The sequence below is a fragment of the Protopterus annectens genome, chromosome 5.part1 (genome assembly GCF_019279795.1).
Source record: "Protopterus annectens isolate FY-2018-M chromosome 5.part1, PAN1.0, whole genome shotgun sequence".
In the NCBI taxonomy this organism is placed as follows: Eukaryota; Metazoa; Chordata; order Ceratodontiformes; family Protopteridae; genus Protopterus; species Protopterus annectens.
The window spans coordinates 406,676,901-406,701,996 of record NC_056736.1 but is presented as its reverse complement, the minus strand read 5'-3'; the positions used below and the strand labels follow the sequence as shown (position 1 = coordinate 406,701,996).

The 25,096-nt window shown below is 38.8% G+C and overlaps 1 protein-coding gene across 1 annotated transcript in view; it reads right to left on the bottom strand.

Annotated features, from left to right (window-relative positions):
- The window catches only part of CDKL5 (cyclin dependent kinase like 5), a 1,714,404-nt gene that overhangs the window by 1,234,146 nt on the left and 455,162 nt on the right, over nt 1–25,096 (bottom strand). The window contains exon 5 of the mRNA XM_044073061.1: nt 15,435–15,515. Within this exon, the coding sequence (XP_043928996.1) occupies nt 15,435–15,515 (81 nt within the window). The remainder of the gene's footprint in view (nt 1–15,434; nt 15,516–25,096) is intronic.

The window sequence follows — 25,096 nt, the reverse complement described above, 5'->3', positions numbered from 1 at the left end:
ATGGTATTTAAGAAATACAAGTATTTCGAGATTATCTGTATGGAAAATAAGGGCAGAAATTTAAGATTAATAAAAGGGCAGAAGAACTAGAAAGGTTATATTATCGAGTATAGCTCTCAGAAATAAGTCGCTCACTCAACAGTAAGCAGTGAACACGTCCGCACACTAAGGCAGCAAATGAGATCTGAGGTATGTTATGTGACTAGGGTATTATGGGCAAAGGAGGAGCTTGACAGTTTCAGTGTTCCATGCAAATGACATCAGATTACAGTACTTTGTATGGCTGCTATTCTCCTTATGGACTTGTACCCAAAAGTCTACTCTCCCTTACTTCTTGAAGTCCTCCCCCTCCTGTTTCATCAACCTTTTCTATTTGCAAGTTTTTTTGCTTGTGATATATATCTGAGCCTTAAATGCATTACGCTGAAGTATACTTTCAAAGCAAGTAATTTTGAACCACCTTGTTCCATGGGGAAAATCAATTTATCCCATTTAACTGCTGTCTTCCTTTCCCATATAAATTAATCTATTTATTAATTTTGGTCTGCAACCTCTTCTCTGGTTGATAAAAAATATACCTGCCCTGTATAAAACTATAAAGACTAGATATATTTATACTGCTTGTATCTTATCCATACCCATAATCAAGAGCTTCCAGCTTCTTAATCCTTGTATTTTCTTTTGTTCAGTCTATCCCCACATATCGTTTGCAATCGTAATAGAATCCTTTTTAATCTATACTCAAATGCTTCATCTTATCATGAGCTCATCATATGGGTATTACTGAACCAATTCATGTGTAGGTACATAGTTTGCTGCTATAACCTTGGTCTTACCTACCCCAACTTTATATCCCCCCAAAAGTTTGAAATGGTCACTGAATGCTCCATAACAGTGAAATGTCTTTCTGGATTTTTTTACTCTACTCCTCTCTTCCCCTCCAAACACACTTCCACACCACCATTAACTATCTATCCATAACTTCTTAACTTCATATCCAAACCCAGCTACCTACTAGCCAAATATCATAGACTAGCTCACATTAAGTATACTAACCGAAATGCTAGAAAATTAATAGACTATTATTTTAAGCCTCTCAACCCTAAACACACAACACTCCTCCACTCCCTACTAGATGGGGACATTCACCCTAACCCTGGCCCAAACTATAACCATAACACTCCAAACTGCAACCCAAATAAAACTAGCACCCTAACACCTATCAAACCTTCTAACTCACTCTCTATAGCTCACCTCAATATACGCAGCATTTGCAATAAAATTGCTCAACTTCATGCTCTTTTAGATGTCTACCTATTTGACATCTTATGCCCATCTGAAACTTGGCTAAAACCTACTGTTGAGGACAATGAAGTCACCCCACCAGGCTACAATATCATTAGACTAGACTGCACAGCCAAAAACGGAGGAGGGGTAGCAATCCTCTATAAAGCAGAGCTACAAGTTAGCACTGTAAATCTTGGCCCACCTTCAGACAATAGTGCTGAAATACTTATCACTAAATTTCAAATCAACACACAAGGCCATAAATATTATCTGTATATACCTTCCCCCAGGAAATAACATCAGTACACTTGAGAATATCCTTAACTGGCTTTCCATAAATCTCCCACAAGAAACCATAGTCCTAGGAGACTTTAATATAGACTGGAAGACCTGTAGTAATACACACCCAACCACCCATATCAACCTTTATGGCTTCTCACAAACTATTAACTCTCCTACCAGAACTAATAGACCCAACAACAAAGAAAATACCTTGGACTGGATACTTACTAATAGTCCCCATCAAGCATACAAAGCAGGAACCCTCCCAGATGACCTAAGTGACCATTCACTAACCTATATTATCAGACATAAAACCAACCTAACTTTCCCTTTCTCATACAGAACACTACGCACCAAAAAGCAATTTAACCCAGAACTTTTCCAAACTGAACTCAAACAATGTAATTGGTCACCATTAAAATCTCTCCCACTCAATGAAGCAGTAGATTACTTCAACTCTACATTCCTAACCATCCTGGACCATCACGCCCCATCACGCTCTGTTAGAAATAAAACTAAACCAGCCCCTTGGCTCACTAATAATACTAGTCAAAAAAATCCTTCTTAGAAACAAATCCTGGGCAAAATGGCGTTCTACTAAAAATCCTTCAGATCACCAAATCTTTAGACAACATAGAAATAATACAAAAAAAGCTATCCTGTTAGACAAAAATAACTTTTACCTTCAAATACAGCAAACCTACCACAAGGAACCATAAAAGTTTTGGACTAGCATTAACAAACTTCTACACCCAGGTCAATCAATCACTCCCAACCCACTTGGCTCCAACCCTGACAATCCCTCTCAAACTGCTAATGCCTTCAATTCTTTCTTCACTGAGCTATCTAAAATCTTGCTAGCCATCTATCTCCTGATACCTCAAATCTGCCTAGTTCTACCACTATTCTACCCCCACCATTTCATTTACAACCAGTGTATACTTCCTTCATTTGCTCCCTTCTCCAAAGATTAAAACCTACCACCCCCCTCAGCAGACCAACTCCCAGCAGAATTCCTACAAAAAGGAGCTAAAGCCATTGCCTACCCCATTTCCATTCTGATCAACAGAACCATAAGTGAGGGAACTACCCCATCCATCTGGAAAATTTCCCATATCATCCCACTACATAAAGGGGGACACTCCATTGACTATTTTAACTTTTGTCCTATAGCTCTGCTATCTCCTCTTGCAAAAATAATGGAAAAATGCATCCATAAGCAACTACTTAACCACCTTCTCCATAACAACTTACTTGCCAACTGTCAACATGGATTCAGACCTTTCCACAGTACCACCACTGCCCTTCTATCCTTCACAGACAGCATCAATAAAAAACGTAATAATAATATTCTTTCCTCTGCAGTCTTCACTGATTTATCTAAAGCCTTTGATATGGTTAATCACCAACTCCTCCTACACATACTGAAATCCCTTTCACTCAATCCTCTAGCCATGAATTGGTTCAAATCTTACCTTGAAAACCGGCAACAGGCTGTACTCTGGCAAAATAAACTCTCTAATAACCTTCCTATTTCCCTCGGTGTTCCACAAGGCTCCATTTTAGGCCCACTCCTATTTTCCATTTATATTAATGACCTTCAATCAGCAATCCCACACACCACCTGCATTCAATATGCAGATGACTCTACTATTATCTGTACAGCCACCTCTCAAACTGAACTTAAATCTCTTACCCAAAAAGCTTTCAACACTGTAGAAAGATGGTTCTCAAACCACTGCCTCCTCCTTAACCCCAAAAAAACTAAACTGTTACTCTTCACACCAACCCGAAACTCCACCCCTTTTCATCTCACACTCGCATCTAATGATGGTACTATTATTTCTCCTGACACAACCACTAAACTCTTTGGAATAGCAATAGACAACAACCTCAACTTTGATAGTTATATAAACAGCACAATAAACTCAGTGAACAAAAAACTGGGATCCCTTTACAGAATCAAGCCCTTTCTTACACCAGTGGCTAGGGCCACTATAGCCAGAACCCACAATCTCAACTCTACTCTATGCTTCCCCTATATACACTAACCTTTCTAAAAACAACCCCAACAAACTGGCAACATCCTATAATAATATTGCTAGATTTGCTACAGGCTCTCCTTTCAGAACTCATCACTGTCTGAACCTAAAACAACTAGACTGGCTAGAATTTCTTAACCATCTTCAATTTCACCAGCTTGCCATTGTCCACAAGACCCTGCATCAACCCAACACCCCAATACTCTCTACAATCATTATACCTTACAATAATCTCAAGAACTTACGCTCCTCAAACAAACTGCTGATCAACACTTCAAGATCCAATAACTCATCAGGTGACTCCCTATACTCTATGGAATTTACTACCCATTGAACTCACAACTCAAATTTCTCTCTCACTCTTTAAAAAGAATCTAAAGCTATTTCTTAAGACACACTGGCTATGCTCCTGTACTAACCCTGACTAACTTTTTTCCTTTTAAACTAATAATTACTCTGAAACTTTATAATTTTACCCTAAAGATGCAAAATACCATATCATTGCAACTAAAATTTATATATATATTGGATATTGACCATCTCTTGTCCATTACCCATTGATGCTTACTGCTTATGTTATCCTCACTGACTATTGTATTTGTATAAAAAAAATATATATATATTTTTTTGTTACAATTGTATTTTTTCAGTTTGATCTGTTATGACTTTTATATTTCTTTTTGTATGTTTTTCTTGGAGCTTTTCTCCCCAGGCCTCTACTGAAAATGGACATGTATCCAGCTAGACTAGCCCGGTCAACAAATGTAAAATAAAATAAAATAAATAAATAAATAAATATGTGACTAAAGCTAACATTTCTTAATTACCATACCAGCTGTATCCTTACATTTGTGAGTCACTTTTTTCCTTGTCAATGGCCATAAATAAAATGCAAATAAAGCAGAAAAATACTACTCTTGCCAGATTCCCCTGTTCAAACACAGCTTAATGCCGAGAAAGCTTCCCATCCTAATATTTGTTTTGAATCCTTCATATATCCTCCCAAGGAACCCTATTCTATCAGGGGATTTAAATGCTACCACTGCCTTACTCAAAATCCCATCTGACTTTTTTACCTTTTCTACAGCAAGACCCACCAACAATAGCAAGTGCTTTCTATACTCTGCTTCCCTCTACATCATCATTATTGTACTAATGCTCTCAAATGTTTGCTTCCCCTCCACAAAACCACACTGATCCATATGTCAACTTTGACAACTCATTTGCCATTGTTTTAGCCTGTAGTGACAAACACTAAATCATGGTTTACTACTGAAATGGGTCTACATGAAGCTGGGTCTGAATGTTCTTTATTCTCTTTGGGTAATACAACCTCCACAGTTTTCTTCAAATATGCCAGTACTCCCCTCTTTTTTGCAATATTGTTAAACAAAGTATTTCTTAGAATATAGGAGATTACTAGGCTATCAACCCAGAGATCATTTTAAATGTAGCTGTTTTCAACCCAATGTTATACCATAGAGGTACTAGTCAATGCCAAAGATTGCATTTAGTGATGACTGCCTATGTCCAGGGTTGTGGGTGCTATCCCAGGTAAGAATTTACAGTGCCCCATCCAATCATTCAGGTTTCTCTTAAACAGTGTCATACAGGTGCTCTGTTTCACATAAATTGGTAGCCTGTTCCAAAGACATGGAAGTCATTAGGAGAAAATCTGTCCCTCCAGCATGTCCTTTTTCAGATCTTTATCACCCTTCTCCTCTCCCAACTTCCAAATTTCCACAGGAATACCATTTGTTCCCGGAGCCTTCCCTGCTGATTGATTATACAGTTCAATTTTATGTCATCTCTTTCTACCTTACCTATTAATTGTTGAATCTCATCTGTCTCTAAACTTGTCATAATTCAGTCTTCCATAAACATTTCCATTTGTGCCTTTTCTTACTTTCCACATCTCTGTTTTATACAAATCTTCATCAAATGTTTAAAACCTCTCTGCTATACATAGCAAATCAAAGGAAAAAGATCACCAGTGGTTATGGTAAATCCACTTCGCATCCAGGACTCCTCTGCAATGACAAAATTTGAGCTTGAGGAAGAACAAGTACATAAATACAATCAGAGATGCAAGCAGAATAGCCGATTCCAGCATTAGAACAGACTGTCTTCAAGACTTTGTTACAAAACCACTCAGTAGGGACTGAAGTGATGAAAGCCTGCTACTCTCACGGTGGGGTCCGCTTTTCTCCTTGCATCTCTGATTGGGTTCTAATATACATAGAAAATTCTCTTTTTTTTCTTGTTACTGCCAAGAAATCTCTCTACTTTTTGTTGCCTAAGTCACAGAGCATAAGCACTTTTAGCAAAATAATTATCAAAAACAGTTACACAATAGCAACCTTTCCAAACTCATGCATATTATCCAAATACTCCCCTTATTTTCTCTCTAGCACTGCAGTTGCTTGTCTTGTTATGCAAGATTAACTTTATTCTGCAACACCAGCTTTTGCCAGGCCTTCTAAATATTTCCTATCATTTTTTCATTGCATCTCTTTCTCTCTTGCTGCTGCCACATCTTTAAACTTCATTTTCAATTTATCCCACTCATTAGCTAACCCCCATTAATATACTTCCATCTTTCCTAGTAACTCTTGAATCACTTCCACTACCAATTCCTTAAACTCCACTCTAACAAACAAGTAGGAAAGCACCAGTGGACTCATGTTTGCTTCATTACCCTGCAACTTTATCTTAGCTTGTATTACTGCATGTTCTGAAATTGTTACAGAGATGTGTTTCAAAAAATTTAAACTAAATACAATTTCCAGTAAAATATAATTTACATCCACTCTGGTTCAGTTATTTTACCTTGGGTTCCTACTACTGAATTCACATCTTCCATACCAAATATGCCCATATTTTTCTTTCAAACTCTACCTCTTTTGTTAAATTTTTCCCTTCTAGGTCCTCCGATACATCCTCACTATTGCATGATACATTCCAGTCCCCATAATTAAATACTCCTGCTGAAAACTTACTACTTCTCCAAAAATTCTCTTAAGTAGCAGTTTTACAGGGACAGTGCAACCCTCTCCCCTGCCATTAATCCCTTACTAGTGCAAATCTACCATTATCATCTGTTTCCTTCTTCAATCACTATTGGGGCTCCTCTAACAAGTAACAATCCTCACCAGGGTGGGCATTACTGGGGAAGTAATGGACTGACAAAACAAGACTGGAATGCAAGAATACCAAAGAAACAAACAAACGTAGGCAGAAAACAATTTAATATATCACAGCAAAGCTTTCGGGTGAAACCCTTCTTCAATACTAACAATCATTAAAACAAAAGCAGCTTGCTTTAAATAGGAGCAAAAAACAGTCACATGATAGCAGCCAAAATCACATGACCGACAAACACAATATAATATAACATATATACAAAATGCAAAAATATTTAAAATAGCTTAACACACTGAATTTTACTTAAAACAGGCTTTAGGCTAACAGTAGAATTTAATCCAGGTGAAGAATCCGCTACTAGTCTTAAAATCCATTCATATTCCTTAATATCTAAAACATTATTAATATCACCACCCCTACTATGAGGTTTAACTAAATCTAGGCATCGAAATTTAAAGCAATGCGTATTCCCATGTGTTTTAATATGCTTGAAAAGAGCATTATTCTCAACCTCCCTTCTAACCTCTGACTTATGCTCAATTATTCTGTCTTTAAGTTTACGTGTGGTCTTGCCCACATAGAATGCTGAACAGGCATTACAAGTAGCCAAATACACCACATTTACACTGTTACAGAATGCTACTGATTTAAAGTAAAACTCTTTTAAAGTAACAGGATGAATAAATGCATAATTAGGGGTAGCAGCAATGTCTATACAACAAGAACAGCTCATACATTTAAAAGTACCAATACGATCAGAGAAAGCATTCAGCTTTAAGCCAAAATTAAAATCTTTATAACATAATAAGCTTTTAATACTTCTCATATTCCTATATGAGTAGTAAGGCTTTTCACCTAAAATTTGCCTAACCTCTGGACAGGCCATCAACACAGGCCAGTATTTGGCTATGATATATTTAACCGAACCTGTTCTACTACTAAAGTTCATAACATATCTAGTTCTAACTATATTTCCAATGTTAGATCCGGATGTAATGATCACATGATCATTCATACACGCGTCTGTCCTAAGGTAAGATTTATATGTAGTATCCCTATTAAGTATTACCATTCTCTTCAATTCTTCCAATATATCCAAGTCATAGCCATTCTTAACAAACTCATTGAACTATACTAACTGTATATGAAATACAGAGTCGATTGTATTCAACCTACTGACTCGTGAAAATTGAGCTTTAACAATTCCTTTAAAAACATGGGGTGCATGCATACTATTACAATGTAAGTATCTACTAGTATGCACATCCTTCTTGTGAATAGTAGTTTGTAAAGTACCCTCTTCTTTATATACCTTATTAAGGAAAATTGCTTCATGTTCAGATATAATCTCCTTAAAAACCAAGAAGCTCGTACTACTGTTTAAATATACTATAAAATCTTGCAGATCAGAGCGTGATCCTCACCATAAAGCAATCGTCCACAAACCTCTGGTACAAGCAAATATTACTGTTCAAAAATTTTACACCATAATGTATAAACTCTAATTCCCATTGATACAAGACTAGGTTAGCATATGTATTAGCAACCGGTGTTCCCATCGCAACACTGGTTAGCTGTAGAAACAAAAGTTGATCAAACATAAATACATTGTTGCTCAGAACTAAGTCTAATAATGCACATATATTTTGAACATCACCTGTAGGCATATCTATTTTCTTACTCAGAAACTGTCCGATAGCCTCAATGCCATACTCATTTGGTATGACAGTAAAAAGAGAATTTATATCTAAGGTTACAAATAAATAACCTGAATCGAGTTTGTTACGTAGACTGTTATACCAAATTGAAAGTTTGATTAAAAAATCACCTGTGTCCTTTAAGATATTAGGACACTCCAATAATGAGGGGTACAATCGCTTTTGTAGATAAACAGATATCGGTTCAGTTATCCACCCACCCCCAGAGACAATAGGCCTCATGGGTGGGTTATCTAAACATTTATGAATTTTTGGTAACCCATATAACAAGGGAAAAGTGGGACAGGGTACTGTAAAAAAGTGAAACAAATCTAAATCTATCTCACCATTAATTTGTAGCTCATATATATACATATTGACATTACTAATGCATTTCTTAGCATCATTATATGATATTCTTCTGAAAGCATTCTCATCTTGAAGAAAATTGAGCATAGATGTCTTATAGGCATTACAATCCATAACAACAATAGCACCTCCCTTGTCAGCTTGTTTCATTACAATAGTATTGTCAAATTGCAGTTTCTTTAAGGCACAATGTTCATCATAGTAAGTAATGGACTGTCCATGGATGTTATCTGACCAACACCACAGGCAGAGAGCCTTTCCACCCTTGGGAAGGTCAATTATTTCTTCTACAATGCCCTTCCTGGAGGGCATTACTGCACTCAGAGAATGGGCTATCCATTAAATAGTTTTGTATCTGTCTTTTTATTACTATATATATATATTTTTTTACATTTTTGATGTGGAACAGTTCCTTTGCCTAACGTGTCAAACTTGCTGTAGTATATAAAACTGTCACTGAAGGAAGTATTTTACATCTAAACCACACACACACGCACACACACAAAGACAGATAGACTTGGATTCGTATACAGATGCAAACACACACACACAGCATTAACAACCACTTTGAGTGAAAATATTCTCAGATGTCTCTCCTTGAGAGCAAATGAATGAAAAAAAAAAAAAAAAAAACAGAAGGCAAAGAACTGTGACACCTGCCACACACATATGCACACACACCTCTTTACTGTCACTGATTTTGCTGCTTAGTGTTTTACATTGAATTTCCTGGTAATTCACAGAGGATTAAACAGTAATGTCAGACACCAAGTTTCATACCTCTTAATGTTTAATGAATCCGTGCTGATGGACTTGCCTGGCTGCAGTCAGCACGGTCTCCGTGTCTCTCTCGCTTGTGCATGCAAGCAAGCACAGGCATACTCTATTTTACTTACCTTTTTTGTTTCACAATGGCTAAACATCAAAGCACTGTTTAGTGAGCTTAAAATGGTGGTCATTTGCCTTTATACTGTCCAAGCTTCACAGCAGCTTAATATGCTGTCATTACGTGGTGAACTTGTTTTTCAATGGGAATTACATGTACATTAACAGGCTGCTACAGAACATCCATTAGATGATGTACCAGACTACAGATGTATTGTATGATTGGATCATAATGGTCCTGGAGGGGAGAGCATTTTAAAAGACCTGCAATGCTAGGAGGACGGCTCTTGTCTCCAGGACACTGATATACAAATTGGCCTCTTGAGGAGACCACATACCTTGGACTATCCTTCCCAAGAAATGTCCTCCACCCTAGATGGAGGCATGGTCACTGTGGCTACTGGTAGAGGTAAAACAAAAGGACAGCCTTAAAAAATTTCATTTGAAGGGATCCATCAAAGAAGGTACCCCTTGCAAATTTGTGTAATCCTGACTGGAGTGTATAAGGGTTGTTGAAGGATAGACCACTGAACTGACAGGGTGCACCGTAGAATCTGCATATATCATCTGTCCAAAGGAACTAGAGTTATCGATGCTGCCACGGACTTTAAAGTTTGCAAGACTAATTGTGCTGCAGGACAGGAATGCAAGATCATGTTCTTTACCTGGGATCTCAGGGTTTGTACTCTTGTTGGAGGAAGAGATGCTCTCTGATTTAGTGTGTTTAGACAAGCACCTATGAACTTCAGGTTCTGTGCAAGAGCGAGCTGTGAAATGTTGTAGTTGATGAGATGCCCAGATGGTGACAACTGGAGCAAGTAGTCCCTTGCCTGTAGAAGTAGATGCTTGGTAGGAGCAGTTAGGAGTTAGTTGTCTAGATACAGAAAGAACCGGAATCCTGGCAGCCTTAGGGGAGCTGCTACCACCACCACCATCCATTAGGTGAACACCATGGGAGCTGTGGTGTAACCAAAGGGCAATGCTCTAAACTGATAATGAGCGTCTCCCAGACAGACGTGCAGATTATCTTCTGAAGCGCCTGTTTATCTTGATGTGCTAGTACACATCCTCAAGATCTAAAGAGCACATCCAATCATACTTTTGCAACAAGGGCAAAACGGACTGAAATGGGACCATCTAAAGCTTCAAATATTTTATGCACTGGTTTAATTTGCTGAGATCCAGAATGGGCCTCATGTCTCCTGTCATTTTTGGTACTAAAAAGAATCCTGAATAAATATGGGATCCTATCTGATCTGGGGGGACTTCCTGGATGACTCTTTCTAGCATCTTTCTTATTTCCAGAGCTGCTGCCTCACTCTGGGTGGATCATCAGGGATCTTCCTCATTTTTATGGGGGAATTTGGGAAAATGGTATGAAAACCTCTGGATATGATCCTCCGCATCCAGTATCTGCTGTGATGGACATTCAGGCTTCCAGGTGCAGAGAAAAGTGCTCATTGACTGCCTCCAGAGAAAAACAGCCAAGCAACTTTTCAGGAGTATTGATAGGGTTTTTGTCTGAAAAGGAATCTCTGAAACCCTGGTTTTGCAGACCACCTCTGCCGCAAGGACGAAGTTTACGATAGAATTCCTACTCTGCCTCTGGGAGAGCCATCTACTCATGAGTCTTGGAAAGAACTGCGGGACATAAGAAACCACATTTTCTTACCTCCTCACTGATTCAATGAAAGGGACTGAGGAGCACAGAAACAGATCTTAACGGTAGACAAAGTCTTTCCTTCTTGCTCACTTCTCGAGAGCATTTACTTCACCTCTGGGTCAAACAGAGAAGATCCATCAAAAGGAACACTGATGAAAGAAGACTTGAAGGACTCCGCAAAACTGCATAAGAGCATCCACGTATGTCTCCTGTTGGCTATGACCAAACCAGCCACCTCTGAGGTACCCTGTGCAGTGTGGAAAATCAATGTCATGGGCACTTCAGATATACACTGAAGTGTGGCCAGTTGTGAAGAAACCTTATTCTGGTCCTCCCACAGACATGGACCCAGAAAGAGATTTGGAAAGCTCCTTTGTGAAATCTCTCTGTAACCTGGTAAAGTGTGCAAATAATACAAAGACTGCAGAGCAAAGGTCACTAACTCGTAAACACTTTCCAAATCTCTCCAAAGCCCTAGACTCCCTGTTAGGGAATTGGGCAGATGTGCTCTGCAAGCTCTTTCTTGATGGTTGCTACAACCATGGCAACTACTGGGACCCCCTTGCTCAGTGTGTTCTGTCCTTTTGGGGGGGGTGTCTAATAATCTAGCTGTTCACTTTGGAAGTGGCTCCACAGTATCTAGATCCTTCCATACACAGCATGAGACAAGATCCATTAGCTCATCAGCTGGGGGGGGGGTCACCCAAAACATAGCTGGGCCAGACCCCAAAGCCTCCAGGAACACAGGAACGGGGGGGGGTGTTGGAGGACCATCCGCCTTTTTCCTTTAGAAGTTCCAGGATTTCTTCAAAGGAGATGGCTTCAGGTGGAGATCTGGGGAATCCTTCCCCCTCATCAAAGTCAAGTGTCCTCAGTGAGAAATTCCTGAGGGGAATACAAGTGTCTCCTTTTACGCATCCTCTTCTGAGGGATTTCCTTGCTGGGATGGTCTAGTGAGGTACTGGAAGTGACAGGGGAGTCCCGAAGGAGTGACTGGAGGCTTGTTCAGGCAGGCTGTCCCATGGGATATAGGTGAGAGACGCAGAAATAATACCTGATGGTGAAACAGAATCCAAAGGGGGTAAGGATGTCCTTTCTATAGGCAGAAAGAAAGCCCTCTTCCACTACCTCAAAGGCAGAAGATCTAGGAGAAACAGAAGCTGGCAGCACCTGAGCCGAAGAACCCTGTGCAGATGAGCCGTGAACTCCCTCAGATCCCCATCTCGAGGAGGGACTTGGACCACAGCTGTCCAGCACCAATGCACCCAAGGGCAAGGATGGTTCTGATAACCTCTGAGTTGACTCCAATCTCCTCACATCCAGGGCTTCGGCTCAGAGAGTCCTCCTGCTCTGAACGTATCAGAGCTTGACGATTCAGGAACATGGTCACATTCAAAGAATAGCCCATCTTCGAATTCGAAGAGGACACCCACAAGGATCTCAGATCCAAGGGCTCTGAAATCATGGGACAAATTGGAGGAGAAGGTATGTTTATGGGATATGTGGAGGGCAGACTCACAGGTCCAATGGGAGGTGGAGACGGGATCACCCCCCACCTAGATCTAAGCTCTAATGAACTATCCACCTCTGCTTCAGATGAGTCTATAGTATATTATCGAATGGCATTTCATCAAAATGTCATTCATCGAACCTCCCACACCCCCTGCTAATTATATATGCCAACTTTGAGATCACACTACAGTGGGGAAAGGACATATTTCTTGATCCTTACTGTAATGGGATTTCTGTCAGAATGGTTCAGCCAACGTCAGTTTCGATGCAATGCCAAAATGCCATTCAATGATGTGATCACTAGATGTAATAATAGGGACCCGCTTCAGATAAGCTCCTGGAGGACCAAAGACAGCAACTGGTAGATGGTTGCCTGGAGTGTCTCCTGGAGTTTCCTGGGGAAAAGGTGAGTGCAGCTGAGGAGGGATGAGCTCTAGAGAGAACTGTGGTCACCAGATCTGAGAAAACCTAAATTTTTGCAGGAGGCTCGGATGACAAGAGTCATGACAGAATGGTTCACAGACCTCTTCTTAGGGTCCTTATCCTTTAGGGCCTATTCAGACTTCCCTTTTTTGGGCCTCTTGGAAAGGGGTTGAGCCCCAGTAGCTAGAGAATAGGAGGAAGAGGGAAGAAGGCCTTTCAACACTAGCTTATTTTTCCAGTCACCAAGAGCCCTGGAATTGAAACCAGCACAAATAGTACAATCTGTTTCTAAATGGGTAGCATCCAAACAGTAGATACATTCCTTGTGTGCATCAGAATTGGGAATCTTATGCCCACAAGAACTGCATTTTTTTAAAACCAGTCAGTTTATCTGCCTGCCATGTTAAATAGGTAAAAGAGAGAATAAGGTTTCAATTTAGCTACAGCAAAAGATTTTTTTATTTTTTAACTACAAGACAGAATGTACCAAAAATAGTATCAAGAAATATCCTCTCTACAGGGTAGGAAAAAAAAAGATTATGGAAAAGAAGAAAAAGTACCAATAATGGCACTTCATAGAATACCCAAACAATAAATGGGTAGGAAAAGAACTGCCTGATGGACAGAACCTAAAAAGCTCGTCAGAAAGTAAGGGACAGAGTGAAAGAAAGTAGTGTGTAATGTAAAAGGAGAAAACGTACAATCATATAACAATGTAAAATCACCTAAAAGCTCGACAGAAGGAGATCCACATCAGAGTGATATGGCAGCAAATGAGATCTGAGGTATGTTAGGTTGGTGGGGCTTTATGGTTAAGGGTGGAGCTTGAGAGATGGATATGTGAATCTAGTGAAATCAGTGTTAGATATATATATATATATATATATATATATTTATTTCTGTTTAACAGAATATGTATATATATATATATATATATATGTGTGTGTGTGTGATAAAAATAAATGCATGTATACTTCTGTTTGCTAGTTAGATACATATACTTCTGTCTGCTAGAATATATGTAGGACAATATAGTCAGTTAGATGCATACATTTCTGTTTGCTAAAAAAAGGGTTAAACTGCTATTAACTAAATCAAATAAAACGGCATTCATCTGTAATGTAACATGAATGTTCAGGGTCTGGTACAGCTTGAGAAAAATGCTGATATGGATAACTCCTTAAAAGAGGCAGTCAGTTGTGTGCAACAGTCTGGTACAAGCTTCAAGGAAAATTACAGATAAAGAATTCCTGAGACGCAGGTGCAAAGAAGGAAAACTGAACTGTTACGTAATTAGCCTTGAAAGAGAACACAAAGTAGCTTAACAACGGACTGTATAACATCAGAAAATGCCAAAGTAACACATGGCAAATTCCAAAGGTATTAAACAACAACATACCGTTCTCATGAACAAGACCCAGATGGTACAGAAGAACATATAAAAAGCACATTAAATGTGTATATTAGATCTGAGCACTGGAGATTATCATCCGTATTGTATGAAAAGTAAATCTGAGACAGTGAACTCTGCAAACTGTACAGTATTGTACGTGTTGTCTGTTATACAGACAAGTTATTTCAATAGTACTGCACAAAGTTTAAAAAGTTAATAGTCTGCAAAGTTTATGTGCACTAACTAGACTTCATTTTTACAAGGCAGTGAAGCAATGTACTAATCAAACTTTGGTTTCAGCATGCAGAAGCTGCCCAGACATTTACTGTTACTAGGTACAGACACACAACTGCAGTTGGCACTATCACTAAGTACAAGATTAAACAAGACTGTCATTTATTTTAAATAACTTTTCAAACGGTCAAGCTCTATCCAAGGTCAGATCCGATACCCATCAGTTATGGAATGAATGAAAATGACAATATCAGATCCAAGCCACTTTAAACAAACATTACTGCACTGTAATACAGAATTCATGGTTCCTGAAAACTGACTTCTCACTATTCTGATATTCCTGGCTAACCCGAATACATTCTCCTCTATAATCACAAATTAATGAAGTGCATACAGCAGAGTTGCTAAAGGGAAACTACCCATTACCTTCCGTATTTGTCATAAAACTGCTTATTGAATCAGCAATTCACATATATTACAGATGCATGGATTATTTTTCTTACCTTCATAATGTCTAGCAAACTTCCACTTATAATCCCCAAGTACCTCCTCTCCAGACTCTGGGGATGAGTAACAGCAGGAAACTGTACAAAGGATCAAACAAACAAGAATTATAGACAACATTCGACTACATTCTTTGGTAAATTAACTCTTACTTGCATCATACAATTTATGCAAAAAAATTGTTTGTATGTTTTTTAACAATACAGTTTCGGGTATATGTGTAAAAAGTTATTACTAAAGATTGAGAAGATTATTCTATCAGCACAGACCAATAATACAATAACAGCACCCAGTTAAATTTAAAGTTTAGTTTATTTGTATGTCAGCTGTGACTCAGGTCCAACAGTTGCCAAGTACCAAGCTGTACCAGTTCTGTTCTTACACATACAGGCTCTTGGTAGACACTAATGGATTGCATGATACAAATGTACTTCAGTTTAAGGGTCAAGGCAAAACTGTTTCTTTCTGATCTAGAGAGTTCACAAGGAATTCAGAAAATGGAAAATTTCCAGTCCTCAACGAGGCATGCAAATCTGGTGAAAAAAGGTGAGATGGTTAGAGATAGAATTGAACCTTTGCACCAAAACTAAGAACATCTCTTTCAGCTAGGATCAGGCCTGTTGGCATTTCAATACTACAGAGTGTCCTCACTACCAAACAGAATGATCTCAGACTATCATTTGGTCAAAAGACAGACATTATCACTAACTGAGCCATTTCCAATTGGAGCTGACTTTTTGTCTTAAGGACTAACCCAACTTTTTAATCCGCTGCAGTGCCCAAATGTTTGAAAAGATGGAAAGTTAGTGGGCATAACTGGTGACTGAATCCCATCTGTTATGAAAGAAGAGCTATCCTTGCAACCCACTAGATTTAAATTTTGGGAAAATTTAGGATCCATTCATTCTTCAAGCAACAAAGACACTGCCAAAAAACGAAGCTTGGGGCAAGAGGACTGGAGGCCAAAAAAAAAAAAAAAAATCTTGAGTTTATCATTGTCTACTCCCACCAAGTATTGTGGGTAAGTTCACAAGTGTATCATCGGCACTGTGATCACCTTTTTTTACTGCAGGATAGGTCCCTGGCTACTGTCAAGGATCATAGTTTCATATACTTATCAGAATTCTATTTTGTCTTATTTAATTTTGACACATTGTCCTTTGTGTCACTATCTGACAATGCAGCTATAATTCTGGACATCTGCTCCAGGACAGAAACCTGATAATTAACAAAGGCCAATAATTTAGATTCCAAACTCACAACGCTAAAGGAGGCATAAACTTTCTTTTCCTAGCTATCAAGTAACCTAAAATGTCTATCTAGTGGTAGAGTGCAAAGATCTGGGCATTTAAGCTGGATATGCCACCAAATATATCATTCTGTAGTATGTCTTATCATTTCTAGAGGGATCAGGTCAAACCTATGGGGTCCTTGAAAGTGTCCCTACAAACTTTTATTTAACTCTTCCATTACATGCAGCACCTATTGTGTTGCAACTCATCTTCCCGAGTAAGAGTATAAATATACAACCTGAGTTCTTAATAAAATTCTTCATAAAATGAATTTCTCCTATATTGTCAACATGACTTTCACTTACTTTTGGTGACCTTTTAATCACACAGTGATGTCACAATGTAGAATAGTGAGGAAATGCATCCATAGACTTTAACAGACACCACTGCACGGGCATGCATCCAATGTCTATGGACACATTCCCACACTATCCCTATGCTTAGTGTCATCAAGGGATTAAGTTCATTTATGTTAGCTGCTCCTTAATAAAAAGTTCACAATGTTTTTGTTTCAAAGCACTCTACATAAAACAGGAATGACAAAGGAGAAAATGCATTACGGAACTTAAGCTGTTGAATGCTGTGTTGAATGCTGTAATGCATACGGAAGACCACTTTAAAGCTTGTCCTACTTTAAAAGTGCAGGTGTCTTGGTAAATGGTTTAAATGAGGAGTCCACCACCATCCTTATTAGGAGGAGGAGAATAGCCCAGGGCTGTGTTTTTTATACTTAAATATACTCAAAAGTGCCTTCTTTTGGAGGAGTACACTTCCCTCTCAAACAACCTATAAAACTCCTCCAGAAGATTAATGGTTTTGGTAAAACAGATGCCTTCCAGGGTACAGCCTAAAGACACAGATGATCATCATCTTCATTGGCTTTCCTAAAAACTTGAAGGAAGGCAAAAGTGTCAAAGCAGATGTCTAGAAGACGCAGCTTAAAAGTTCCTGCTAAACTGCAAAAATATGTACACCAAGACATATACAAACTCCCTTCCATCAAGGAAGTTTTGAAGATGCATAAATATCTTACAAAACAATGCTTCAGCATGTTAGAGGAGTCAGCTGGCGTTTTATGGAACATCATACCTGTCTCTTAATGATCTTCTGGGATACAAATCCATTTTTTTAAACTTCCACAAAGTCTCAGAAGCCAGATTACCAGAAGGTCATGATGGAGCACCAGGAGTCTATGTTCGCACATCGAAAAACATTACACTGAACAGCTACTAATCGAACGTTAAACAGCGAAAGTTTAACATTCTGAACATGCTTAACAGTGAAAAATAATTCAATGAATGGCCATAGTTGGCCAACAACCCTGAAGTGCTACGATGCATAAGGTAAGCAAAGGGAACTTTTTTTTAATTTGCCCTACTCCCCACTACAGTGTGATCTTGGAGTTGGTATACATAGTTAGGTGGGATGTAAGGTACAGGGGTCAGAGCCCTCCACCTTGGTTGGTTAGGTTAGTGATGTTGGCCATCTATGGTCATTCAATGAATTATTTTTTTTGTTGTTAAGCTTTTTTGGTATGTTAAACTTTTGCTGTTTAAATGTTCAGTTAGTAGCTGTTTTCTGTAATCTTTTTTCGATGTGCAAACATAGACCCAAGCAGCAGCTCTAAATGGAAATGCCTGATCCTACCTCTCTTAAAAAAAACAACCCTAGCCCTTGCAAAGCTATGCATATATACCCCCCTGCCAGTCTCAAAATTTGGGAGTAATTGTTTTTCAAACATTAGTATTTTTATAGATAGGTTCATAGATTAGTACTAGGCTACCTACCCTTGCAAGCCATTTTAAGCCTAGCCAATTATCCCTTGTGAGACTCAAACCCTGTACCTTGTGTTTGTAAGGCAAACACCTTAACCATTAGGCCACACTCCCAACCAAACATTTTTTTGCTGATTTATCTTGTGTTTTTATCAGTTCTCTATGCTGAATGCTATGCTGGCCTTTTGCAGAAGGATCCTATGACAGATTACTACAGTTATATCAGAAATAACCTCTCATGCAAGGACGCCCGCAGGCAGGTGTAAGGGGGTGCACTTGCACCACCCTGGATTCGGCTGGCCCGGAGACTTCCTTTTCTTTTAATAAAAAAAAAAATGTTTTTTTTCCTTTGCGTCAAGTTGCACAGACGGAAGAGGTGTTTGCGACCTGATTTTGTCTTCTCCGTCTGTGCAACTGTTGGCTTACATCTTTAGCTTCCGCCTCCACCCTGCGAGTGGAATTTGAAATCCAGAAGATGTTGGGACTGCAGACGAGCGTACAAGTGAGAGGCAAGTGTGTGTGTGTGTGTGTTTTTAAGTATTTAAGAGGTGTGTGCAAGTAAGAAATAGGTAGTTAGGGTAGGGGATGTGTTGACAGGGTTGCCAACTTTTCAAATGTCCAAAGTGGAACATTTTTGGTACAGACGTCAGATTTTGCAGGCCGAAACATACCCACGGCCAGTACAAAGGACAAAACTTCACTTTTTGTGCCTATAAAAGCTTATTCTTGTAGCATTTTAGTTGCTTATTCTGTTTCTTATAATATTTAGGTGTTTCAGATACAGAATATACTGTTTTATACATCTTTTACATAAAATATAGGAAATAATTTTGCTCTAAAATCTCAGGACATTTGCCATTTTTACAAATTCTTTGCAGGACACAACTGTCCAAAGGGGGACTGTCCCTTGCAAAGTGAGACAGGTGGTAACCCTATGTGTGGATGTAAGAATTAGATAGGGGTTTGTATGCATTAGGAGTTTGGAAGTGTTCTTCCAAATAAACACATGTGGGTTTGTGATTTCTATGTAACGTGGTGGAGAAAAGGGGTTTCCCTTGTTTCAGAAGAAATGGGAAATGATAATTCTGCCTAAGTAAAATTTGCAAAGTCACAAAATAAAATGGCACTGTCAATGTAGGAATTTGCTGAAGATTTTGAAGTGTTGCATATGATATTATTTTCACTTTATATCTCTCAAGGATTATCATGACACTGGAAGTTACTTTTGGTCTTCCCTTGTTTGGGAATTTTACGGGTCCAGTTTATTGGATCAGGGTATGTATCAATGGGAAATATGCCAGTCAGTGCAGCTGAGGTATTACTTATGATACTTTAGTAGAAAACTTTATTTTAGTTGACAGCTGTCATAGTTCTTCCATTTACTGGTGAATGTTAGCACTGTATTTGAAATGTTTGCTACTACTGTTACTGTATTTAACAGAAGTAATTGAATGTTTGGTGCACGGCAGTGCAAGACAACGCTTAAAAGAAATTCCACATTTGCCATCTGTATAGTAGCGAACCTGTTTATATTTTTTATTCAGGGTTGAACGTTTCAGATGCATCCAGTTTTCTTTAGAATCAATAATTTACCATGATTGTGCAATGTTCTTACTTCACAGTATTTTAAATGAGAAGTTGGTTTGCATTTACTGAGCACCTGTGGCTGTTTTGGGTGAATCAGTTTTAATGTTGTAGTTAAGAGATTCGTTCAGCATAATCCAAGGGCCACCTGCACATGTTTCAGTAACCCACCAGTAGCATTAAATAACCTGTGTTTGCTCTTTGGCATTAATGTACACATTCCCTAATCACAGGTCATTGCTGAAAACCATACTTGCCTCCCGCTGCCACCCCTTTTGCACTAACCAACCCCACCACACTAATACACCATCCTAACCTAATCTCTACACAGCATTAACACCCCTGTCAGTAATCTCGCTGTCTCTCTCTCATTGTACATATCTACAGATGATCTGGTCAACTTTCCTGATTTATTGAGGCTTGTCTTTGCATGTATTATGTTTGCTTTTTCTGTTATAAGACATTGCAGCTTGTACTGTTGTGTCAGAAGCTCTACTTTGACTTCTGTGCTCATGTAAAATGTGATGTGTAACTCCCTAGCTTTGGTTGAAATGGATCCTCTCTGGATCAGACTATATATAATTTCTCATTCTTGGGACATCTTTGTCATGTTTCTATCCATCTTCCACATAAGATTCCATTTCTATTGAAGACCTTGCATAGAGGTGTCCACCAGAAAAATACAGGGTTGTGTAATACTGGCTGTTGATGTTGTGACGTCCCCCCTCTGGACCGATCAAAGAGCCTGAATCCTCCCCACTGACAAAATAAGGGCCATTCACTTGGAACAAAAATAGATATGCACTGTATGTAAGAAGTAGGTAGCTGTAGGTGTGTGTGTGTGTGTGTGTGTAAGTAGTAGGTAGGGGTGTGTGTGTGTGTGTGTGTGTGTGTGTGTGTGTGTGTGTGTGTGTGTGTGTGTGTGTGTAAGCATACCTCTCAACTGTCCTTGATTTTAACTCAAAATTTTAGCTCTGTCCCTCTGAAATGAATCCCTCTTAACACTAGTGCCTTTTGGCAGAAAGGTGCTGCATTATACTCAATAAATAATGACTGATTAAGAGGTACTGATTTTTGTTCCTGTAGGACATGTATATTAATTCACATACTCTTATTCTGTTAATGTCTCAAGTTAATACATGTAATAGTTTAAGTGTCCCTGATTTGTTCTACATTTGTCCCTGATTCTGTTGAAATTTGCCTTGGAGTGGCTGAGGTATGTGTGTAAGTAGTAGGTGTGTGTATGTATGTATGTATAAAAGAGAGGTAGCACACCCCTCAGCTGCCCAGGTTTTTACAGAATGTCCAGATTTTGCCCCATATTCCTCCTAAAAAGGTTTGAAGTTGCTAAATAATGACAGAAATTTGGGTTTTATACATCATATCCTTTAGAAAAATGCATACTAACACAAATCCTGTTAGTCTAGCAAGTTTCTAAGTTCATGAGAGAAATATTTGTAATCTGTCCCCATTATGTTAAGCTTTGGCCATATTTCTTACACTAAGAGGTTGAGGTGAATGTGTGAGTGTGTAATGTCCTAGTTAGAGTTAGCAGGTGGAATTTATTTTCAAGTGCATTTTTAAGGAATTGTGAGCTTCAAGGGAAGAGAAATTTACTGCTGCTCATGCTAAGTCTGCTTGAAATGTGCAACTGTTTAGTTCAGCAAATGGTATCACTATTGTCATATAGAATTTTAAAGCAGTGTTAGTAGCATGGCAGGTAGCATACTTGCATCTTGATGTAGAAGGCTATAGGTTCTACTTCCACAGCATGTAGATTTGTATTTTAAGGAGATGGGGTGCTGCAGTCCTGAGTATGTCCTCCTTTGGAGGAAATGCCTAGCAACTATGAACCTGTTTTTCAGCTTGCCACCCATTCCCTATTGCAATATACTAGCTTACCATTTTTGTTTAATGTAGCATGGGCAATTTATTCTTTAGGGGCAGTAGGCACTGAATTTGTAGATGAAATACTGAAATATAAAGTTGTTTTTTAGCATCAACCTCTTCATTAGTTTCAGATCTCTATAATGTAGAATTATTCAGATGACCTTTACTTCTGCAGAGATTGTGCATACTGACTGACATTTGTGGATTGTAATGACAGAAGTTTAACTGGCCTTTTATGGTTGAAATGTTCTGAATTGGGCAGTTTGTCATTATTGGTCCATATGTTTTGTTTCATTGCTTGCTGGAAAAACATTCAAAACTATAAATTTAAAACGCACTATAACAACTGGTGCTGTATTACAGAAGGGATATAATTACATTATTTTATATTATAATTAAAACAATCTGTATATATTATAGGCATATGTATAATCCTATGCATAAATATGTACACTTCTTATGCATGGCTACTCTTGTTTATCACAGTTACAGGAAGGATACTGTAATGTCTGTGTCAAGAAATAAGGTCTAAAGCTTTTAGTTAAGCATATAATGAAGTCATTCACATCACTAATAATACTCCCAGTTTCATATAACTAAGGTTCAACCACACAAAAGCAGAAAACACCCAGAATTTCCCTCGCCCACTCAGTAAAAATAATAATGTGCATATATTAGGGCTACTAGAATTATCTTTAAAAAGATGAAGTGATGATGACTTACAACTGTGTCAATGTTGGGATTATGAAGAAATGCTTGATTAAGCATTAATTAAAAGATATACATAGTTTAGTGACTGCGCACAGTATAAGTTAAATACAAGTATAATGTGTCGTGCATTCAGAGCACAGAATGCCAGCTTTTATTTAAACAGCAACTTGTGTTACTGAGAGCTAATCTTGGAAGCCAAAGAACACTAGTGTTATAAACTAATCTGTATAATCTGAACAGGATCATGGGACTCCGTTTAGTGTCCAACATGAGAAATACTGAGCTAATGAACATTATTCCCCAGTAGTTGTTTCTAAGTCACTTATGAATAAATAAATCAAGGGGAAGTAATTTGAAATAAAACAAATACCTTGTCTTTATGGTAGGTAAAAAGGAAAACTCTGTTAGTACCCAAGTAAATAAAATGATTATTAGCAATGAATAAGAAATTATACCAATACAGAGAAAGTACAGTTTTGTACCTACCATAAATGTAGATGTCCGAGAGGTATGCATCTGCAGTCCTAACAAATGGGTTGTCCTGGCCTCAGGCAGCCCTTCGGTCGGCCGGATTCCAAAGTCTGGGTCTGGCCTCGGCTGATGTCGCACTTCACCCAACGTCATAGCTGCAGTTCAGCGGGTATAAAGGCATCAGCCGACGCCATTTTCCTCAGTGTTTCTTGCCCCAGATGCCAGGTGCCCTCTAAGAAGGCTAAATTTGGATAAATGCAAATGTTTCCAAACAAGAGAGAGCAAATAGAAATAAACATGTATATACACATATACAAACAAATACACCATAATAGATTCCCCCAGCTAGCTACAAGATGGGCAAATACCCTAGGAGTACCACAGAGGGGAAGGAGGGTGGGTAATCCTGACTACAGATGCATACCTCTCGGACATCTACATTTATGGTAGGTACAAAACTGTACTATGTCCTTCAAGGATGCATCTGCAGTCCTAACAAATGGGTAGAATACCATAGCCAAACTGGGGGAGGAGGTACTAAGAATTTATGGTGTAGTTAAGATCCCTTGCAAAACAGCAGTGGCAAAACCTGCTCGGGATCTGGAGTATAAAGGTAGATTGTAATGCTTGGCAAATGTATGCACGGAGCTCCAAGTAGCAGCCTCTAAAATGTCTTTGGTAGCCACACCTCGTAAGAAAGCTGTAGTAGTGGCTGTAGCCCTTGTGGAGTGAGGTCTGATGTTTTCTGGAGTTGCCTTTCCATGAAAAGAGTAACAAAATCTAATGCAATTTCCTATCCATTTTGTGATTGTTTGTTTTGAAATTGCTTTTCCTTCCATTCCTGTTGCATATGCTACCAGAAGCTGGTCAGTTTTTCTATTGTTCTTGGTTCTGTCCAGGTAGTAGCGCAATTGTCTGTGTACATCCAAGGTATGCAGCAATCTTTCCCCCCTGTTCTGCGGGTTGGGGAAGAATGTTGGTAGGTGTATTGCTTGGTTTAATGATACCCTGGAGACCACCTTAGGCATAAAGGTAGGATTAGTTCTCATGGACACTCTATCCTGATGGAAGATAAGGAAGGGCTGTACTGCCATTAATGCCTGTAATTCAGAAACCCTTCTAGCTGAAGTGATTGCAAGCAGGAATGCAGTTTTCCAAGATAAGTACTGTAATTCTGCTGTTGCTGCTGGTTCAAAAGGGGGGAGTGTCAACTTTTCTAACACAAAGTTCAAGTCCCATGTAGGCAATGGTGGTTTCCTTGGTGGCTTTACATTTTTAATTCCTCTGAGAAACTGCCTGAGTAGAGGTTGAGAAAAGACTGGAGGATCCATGTTGTATTCTGCTGAAATTGCTGATGCATGAATCTTAATGGAGGAGTAAAACAGACCATTGTGGAAAAGCTCTGCTAAGTATTCCCGGATGTTAGCTATGTTTGCCAATGATGCATCTACTCCTTTTGTTGCACTCCAAATGAGATATCTTTTCCATTTTGCTGAATAAGTTTTCCTTGTTGAGGGTCTGCGAGCCTCCAAGATAATGTCTTTAACCCTTTGAGATAAATCTGGGTTATTTTTCCTTATGTAATGTTCCAAGCAGCTACCTGCAGTGTTTTCAAGTTTGGATGCAGGATTTTGAAGTTGTTCTGTGTTAGCAGTAAAGGTAGTAGGGGTAGAGGCCATGCGTGTTCCCGGGACATACTCCTCAGTAGCGGGTACCAATGTTGCCTCGGCCAATCTGGAGCTATCAAAATGATCCTCGGGTGATCTTCTTTGATCTTCAGTAGCACTTTGTGCATCAAAGGAAGAGGTGGAAATGCATATGCTGTCAGGTTTTCCCAACTGAAGGATAGGGCGTCCACCTTCCAAGCAAGTGGGTGGTATGTCCTTGTGCAGAATTTTTTCAATTGGTGGTTGTGTGGGGATGCGAACAGGTCTATTT